The sequence below is a fragment of the Micromesistius poutassou genome (genome assembly GCF_964030765.1).
Source record: "Micromesistius poutassou genome assembly, contig: SCAFFOLD_6180, whole genome shotgun sequence".
Lineage (NCBI taxonomy): Eukaryota > Metazoa > Chordata > Actinopteri > Gadiformes > Gadidae > Micromesistius > Micromesistius poutassou.
This window is the reverse complement of record NW_028177872.1, coordinates 5,001-11,891: the sequence shown is the minus strand read 5'-3', so window position 1 is coordinate 11,891 and position 6,891 is coordinate 5,001. Positions and strand designations below refer to the sequence as shown.

Sequence of the window (6,891 nt, the reverse complement as noted above, 5' to 3'; positions counted from 1 at the left end):
TGTGATGGTGCTGTGATGGTGTTTGCGCTGCAGATCTCAGGTCTGTGAGCGTCGGGTCTCTCTCTGAGGGAACAGTAGGCTCTTATGTCCGCTGAGCGTCAGACTCCCGCAGAGAGAAGTTAAACATCCACCTGAGCAGCTGCTGGTTCCCAGGACCTGTTGACGGCCCTCTGTTTGTGTTTGGAGTCTCTCTCTCTCTCTCTCTCTCTCTCTCTCTCTCACCCTCTCTCCCTCTCTCTCCCTGATAATCTCTAACCAGTCTCACCAGTGGACTCTCTGGCTCCACACGGACCCTTCAACCTCCGCTGCGCCTCGTGGGCCCATCTCGTCCCGCACTGCGGTGACGCTGCGTCTCTCTCTCTCTCTCTCTCTGTGTGTGTGTCTGCAGGCTGAAGAGGCTCCTGGAGCAGGAGAAGGCCTACCAGACCCGCAAGGAGCAGGACCACGCCCAGCGGCTGGAGAAGCTGCGGGCCGAGCTGGTCCGGCTCAAGTCCTTCGCTCTGATGCTGGTGGACGAGCGGCAGCTGCACCTGGAGCAGATGGACCAGCAGGGCCAGAAGGTCCGGGACCTCGCCCAGCGGCTGCAGGAGACGGAGCGGCGGCTGGCCACCGCCGGCGCCGACGCCCGGGAGGACGGCCAGAAGGTGCTGAGGCTGGAGGCCGAGCTGGAGCTCCGGGCCGCCAGGTCCTTCGAGGAGCAGGAGGAGCTGACCGTCAAGCTGGCCGACCAGGAGGCCCAGGAGCGCCAGCTGAGGCTCAAGCTGGCCGGGCTCTCGCACAAGATGGAGGAGCTGGAGGAGAGCAACGCGGCGCTGCGGAAGTCCGACGAGGACCTCCAGGAGCTCAGGGAGAAGATCAGCAGAGGGGAGTGCGGGAACGCCACGCTCGTGGCCGAGCTGGAGACCCTGCGGAAGAGAGTGCTGGAGATGGAGGGCAAAGACGAGGAGATCACCAAGACGGAGAGCCAGTGCAGGGAGCTGAGGAAGAAGCTCCAGGAGGAGACGGACCAGAGCAAGGACCTGAGGCTGGAGGTGGAGAGGCTGCAGAAGAGGATGGCCCAGCTGGAGAAGCTGGAAGCCGCCTTCGCCAAGAGCAAGGCGGAGTGCTCTCAGCTCCACGTCAACCTGGAGAGGGAGAAGGGCGTGATGAAGGACCTGGCCGGGGAGCTGGAGGCGGTGAAGAACCGAGTGAAAGAGCTGCAGTCGTGCGAAGCAAAGTTTGAAACGGCGGAGATGCTCCTGAAGGACGACGTGATGAAGCTGAAGTCGTTCACCGTGATCCTGGTGGACGAGAGGAAGAACATGGCTGAGAGGCTCCGGCAGGAGGAGGAGAGGAGCGACGAGCTGAACAAGATGTACAAGAGTGAACAGGGCAAGGTGATGAAGGTCACAGAGAAGTTAATCGAGGAGAGCAAAAAACTCCTCAAGCTCAAGTCGGAGATGGAAGCGAAAGTGACAACGCTGAGCGAGGAGAAGGAGGAACTGAGGAGCAAACTGGCCGGGGAGGACGAGCGATGCCGGGAGCTCAGCTCCAAGGTGGCGAAGATGAGGATCAGGATAGACGGCCTGGAGGAAGGGGAACGAGAGTCGCTGAGGTGGCGCGCCAACAAGGGGAACAACCGCCGCCAGGACGAGGACAACCGCGCGAAGGAGCTGACGCAGGAGGTGGAGCGGCTGAAGAGCCGCCTGAAGCAGCTGGAGGTGGTGGAGGGAGACCTGATGAAGACGGAGGACGAGTACGAGCTCCTGGAGAAGAAGTTCCGGACGGAGCAGGAGAAGGCCAACGCCCTGGCCCAGACGCTGGAGGACATGAGGAGCCAGATCGCCAGGAACAAGGCCGTCGAGAAGGGGGAGGCCGAGAGCCCCGAGGCGGAGCTCCGGGTCCGCTGCCGCAGGGAGGAGGCCAGGTGCCGGGACCTCCAGACGGACGTCCGGGCCCTCAAGGAGAAGATCCACGAGCTCATGAACAAGGAGGACCAGCTGTCCCAGCTGCGCGTCGACTTCTCCGTCCTGCAGCGGTGCCTGGCGGAGGAGGAGCAGCGGCGGCGGAGCCTGAGCGGGGAGGTGGTCAGCCTCGCCAGGGAGCTGGAGGCCACCCGGCGCTGCACCCGCGCCCTGAAGCCCGGGATGAACGGGCGCAGGATGGTGGACGTGCCCGTCACCTCCACCGGCGTGCAGACGGACGCCGTGGCCCGGTACACGGCGGCGGCGGCGGCGGAGGAGGAGGAGGAGGAGGAGGAGGAGGAGGAGGAGGAGACGCCGGCCGGCTTCATCAGGAACTCGGTGCTGGAGGAGAAGCACCTCATGAGCAACCTCCGGCAGCAGGGGCTGAAGAAGCCCGGCGTGCTGGAGCGCTACCCCCCGGCGGCGGCGGCCGAGCTGGGGGGCGCCGGCGCCAGGAAGTCCTGGATCCCCTGGATGAAGAAGAAGGAGGCGGGCGGGGCCGCGGCGGACAAGGCCCCGCCCCAGGTCAACGGGGGCCCGCTGTTCCAGGGGGCGGAGCTCACCATGTCCCAGAAGGCCGGCCAGCCGCTGCACATCCGCGTGACCCCGGACCACAGGAACAGCACGGCCACGCTGGAGATCACCAGCCCCCGGGCCGAGGACTTCTACTCCACCACCACCATCATCCCCACGCTGGGCCTGCAGAGGCCGCGCATCACCATCGTGCCGCGGGCCCCCCCCGCCGGGCCCCCGGGGGGCAGGGCCGCCGTCGGGGATCTGAGCCGGTCGCCGGTCAAGTCGCCGGTCACCATAACAACAACCGTCTGCAGGGCCTTGTCTCCGGACCGGAGCGCCAGCGCCCGCTCCCCCGTCTCCGTCATCTCCGTCAGCACCTCCCCGGTGCTGACGGAGGAGCCGAGCTGCGGGCCCCCGGAGCTCCGGGACGGGGCCCCCGGCCGCGCCGTCTTCAGGCTGACCCCGCCGGAGAAGCAGCCGTCGCCGTCGGCCCGGAAGTCCAACATCACCACCACCGAGGACAACCGCATCCACATCCACCTGGGGCCGGCGCTGCCCCGCCCGGCCCCCGAGGGCCCCGGCGGGGCGGGGCTGACCGTGCGGACGCTGGGCGTGGCCGAGGTGAGGGAGACCTCCTCCACGGGGACGGTGCTACGGTCCCCTCGGCACGCCCACGCCGCCGCCGCCGCGTCGGGGAAGGTGGCGGCGGCGGCGACGGCGACGGCGACGGCGACGGGGAAAATGATGAGCAGCATCACCATCACGCCCATCACCACGGCAACCTGCAGGCCCACGCAGCCGCCGGTGAGTGTCTCTGAACGTCGATCGGACGGTTTGTAGAGAGGCTCTCGTTGAGAAACACAAACGCGACGCGGGAAAACGTTTTTTTTTGTAAGAGCACATTCATCTGAACTGTTTGATGCCAGTTGGGTCCGAAAGGTTTCTAACGACATCACGGGCCGTGTGTTCCCTGTAGACACCCTGTAGGGGTGCACGTTATTTTTTTTAGTGAGTTCTTTTTTTTTTTTAGTGAGTTGACTCATTACAAGGTGAGCACCAGGGGATGGTTTGGCACACATAGCCCCACACATAGCCCCACACGTAACGTCTGATCTTATGAAACTTGAAACCCAAGTTCACAAAGGAGATTCCATATTCAACACACAACTTTTTAAGCACAGCAGTGGTTTTGCCTCACCTCTTTCTTTTTTTTGTCATCAAACTGCAGCTGCTTGACCATGTCAAGCGTTTGAATATCTCACAGAAGGAACGTTCACGCGATCAGCAACGATTTTGTGCAGTTCTCCAGTGTCACGCGTTCACGCACGACCTTCAATTATATTCAGTGTTATCTGTACCTTAATGTTAATCACAGGTACGGCCTCAGAGGGCTGGACAGGCCGTGTTTATGAACTGTACTGAATTGCCAATTGAATCCTAGACGTCGATGAAGATGACTGAGTGACTGCCACTCCCGCCACTACACACCGCTACGTCAGTGGTCGTATGAACGCGGTCCTGGTGAACAGGCCCCGCCCCCCCCCCCCCCCCCCCTAGGCCCTCCCTCTGACCACACTGTGCAGGTCGCCCCCAACCACCCCCCCCACCCCCCCTGACCGTCGGTGTCGTGTGTTCGATTCCCCAGCCCGGCGCCGCCTCCCGGATCCCGATGTCCAAAGGCCTGAAGACCGCCGCCAAGGGGGGCGCGGCCGTCTCCACGGTAACCAGGATGGAGTCGCGGTCCGAGGGCCAGCTGATGAAGATCGAGCTGAGGAAGTCGGCCGGGTTTGGCCCCGCCCCGTCGTCGGGCGGGAAGAGCTGAGCGTTGCCGCCGCGGCGACGGCGTCTGGTCACGTGAACGGTTACAAGATGTCCGCCGGGACACCCCCCCCCCCCTCGGCCTAGTGGGCGGGGCTTAGAGCCGACCGCATTTGGTGGTGGAATAAAAACAGGTTTTTTTTTTCTATGGATGTTATTGTTGAATGATGATTTTTATCGATGTTATTTTATTTAGCAGGCTAAGATATTGACTCATTTGCATGGTTTAAGACGACTCAAAGCACTGGTTATTCTGAACTACACGTGCCTTGACTGTAATGCCTTCTGGTTGGGGGGCGGCCAGCTAGAGTATATTTGAATATAACTCACATTTATACCATGTGTTTATTTATCTGCTGCTTCCGGAGGTTTCTAATCACTGAATGATCGTGTGTGGAGTGACTGTGATGCACACGCTCTCTCTCGTTTCTGTCCATAATAAACAATATTTATCTCTAGAGTACAACTTTCTAGGCATTACTTTGATTTTTTTTGATTTCATAACACCTCAATAAACGATAAACTATAATATTCTACTATAAGATTAATAATTTCTGCCATTTATTGACATGAGCCAACCGTCACAACAACCATCCAATAAGTCTAAGTTTTCTAAATGTTGTTAATCCTGAATAGAAATAAGGAGAAGAAGAAGGAATTAACGATTAACTCATCGTCTCGTCCAGAGTTTCATCCTAACACTTTAAACCCCGGTTTCCGTTTCTTTCGTCCCGCTCATCATTGATCTGATGTCGCGTCACTCATCAGTCAGCTGTCAATCACCAGTCAGCTGTCAATCACCAGATGTTGACCTGGTCACGTGACCACGATGACACCCGCTCAGCCAATCAGACTCTCCCTCCCAGACACAGGAACAAGAACAAAACGATGATGTCACCGTCAAATGAAAAACAAAAACAATGCAGAATAAAAACATAAATGCAGGATCATGATACTTCATGATATGTCGTAAAGGCCAATATAGCTGTTATAATAATTATGGGGCATGATTAGCTTTGTAACATGTCGTATGTAACGTAGAGCGTACGGGGTTAGAACAGTCATTCCCGTCCGCGTTCTGAATCTGCTCACCCTGGAACCGAAGACGTCATCAAAGGTAACCAGTAAAAGCTGAGCAGGAGTCGGGGTCCAGACCGGGGGCCGGGTCCTGGGAGGGAAGCAGGGCTTGTTATTATGGGATGTGAGGAGATGAAAGCCCAGCACATCACAGACTGAAGGCCCGAGACGGAGATCGGGGCCAGACCCAACGCCCTACAGGCGGCTCGTGTTAACATGGACTGCTTTTAATCTAGCGGACGCAGCTGGGCTGCAGGGCGGTAAACAGGCCATAAAAAAAAAGCCCTTAATTACCTCATAACGAAACGCTCATAACGAGACGCTCCGCTCAGCTGGCCCCTTATCTGCGTGACTCGATGGAACATTTGCAGAATAAGGGGAACATTAAAGGGCCAGCTGACTGGATTAAAGCGTATGATCACCGCTGCTCTTCCCTCTCCTGACAAAACGTATTATTCAGTGTTTATTCAGTAGTGCTGCCAGGTCTGTGGAGGTCAAAGTTCGTCGAATAGGCGGGCTATTACGCACCACTAGGTGTCCACATTTCACACATCACGTCTTTAAACGATGGAACAAAGTGCGGTAATGCTTTGGCCGGACTTTAAGGTTGAAATAATGATTACGTCTGCTTTGTGTGGCTGACGTCACCCGTCAACTTTTCAAATAGATGCATTATGTTAATATTCTATAATATTATAATATAATATATTATTAGATCATATATAATAAAACAATAATATAATATAAAATAATCCAAATATATATATATATATATTATATCATATTATAAATAATATGATATAATATATGTATTATGTTAAATATATGATGTGTGTAAGCGGTCAGAAATGATGCGCGACGCGTCTCTCGATGTACACGCGTGCGACGTCATCACGCCAACGCACTCATCTTGTTAGTAAACTCCCTGCAGTGGTGGGTCAGCTGCTGCTAGCCGTCCAGCTAGCGGTTCCGCCCGGTCATGTTCTGACTCCAACCCACAGTCTATACACACACACACACACACACACACACACATGCGAGCCGCTCTGTGAACACACGGGAAACCGCGGCGGGAATCGAACCAGCAACCCCCACCACCACCACCACACACACAGCACCATGATGGCGTCCAGCTACAACGCCAAGGAGGAGGACGGACACATCACCGTGTCCGGCCCCGGGACCCTGAAGAGCAAGAAGCCGGACAACACAGCCTTCAAGCAGCAGCGGCTGCCGGCCTGGCAGCCCATCCTCACGGCGGGCACCGTGCTGCCCGCCTTCTTCGTCATCGGCCTCCTCTTCATCCCCATCGGCATCGGCCTGTACGTCACGTCCAACAACATCAAGGAGTTCGAGGTGGGGGACACACACGTGTGCTGTCAGTCATACGCTGTTGTACTGTGTCTGTGTGTGTGTGTGTGTGTGTGTGTGTGTGTGTGTGTGTGTGTGTGTGTGTGTGTGATGATATACGCGCTGTGTAACACACTGTCAATCATACGCTGTTGTACTGTGTGTGTGTGTGTGTGTGTGTGTGTGT

General features: G+C 57.2%; 2 protein-coding genes across 2 annotated transcripts in view; both read left to right on the top strand.

The window, feature by feature from the left end:
* The first annotated feature begins 6 nt into the window (after window positions 1-6).
* Window positions 7-4,745, top strand: LOC311374983 (filamin-A-interacting protein 1-like). Its single transcript, XM_084490700.1, has 2 exons — window positions 7-3,263; window positions 4,105-4,745. Exons 1-2 carry the CDS (start codon window positions 504-506, stop codon window positions 4,279-4,281), a joined length of 2,937 nt encoding a protein of 978 aa, XP_084346826.1. The 5' UTR covers window positions 7-503; the 3' UTR covers window positions 4,282-4,745.
* A 1,518-nt stretch (window positions 4,746-6,263) lies between these two features.
* LOC311374984 (cell cycle control protein 50A-like) overlaps window positions 6,264-6,891 on the top strand; it is a gene marked incomplete at its 3' end in the record, with an annotated part of 4,543 nt that continues 3,915 nt past the window's right edge. The window contains exon 1 of the mRNA XM_084490701.1: window positions 6,264-6,710. Coding sequence (XP_084346827.1) covers window positions 6,474-6,710 — 237 coding nt within the window. The 5' untranslated portion in view covers window positions 6,264-6,473. The remainder of the gene's footprint in view (window positions 6,711-6,891) is intronic.

Bases quoted from the DNA above. Each gene is read 5' to 3' on its own strand.
- LOC311374983 (XM_084490700.1), top strand. From the start codon at position 504: ATGCTGGTGGACGAGCGGCAGCTGCACCTGGAGCAGATGGACCAGCAG. The intron at 3,264-4,104 runs GTGAGTGTCTCT...TCGATTCCCCAG, and splicing joins GCAGGCCCACGCAGCCGCCG to CCCGGCGCCGCCTCCCGGAT.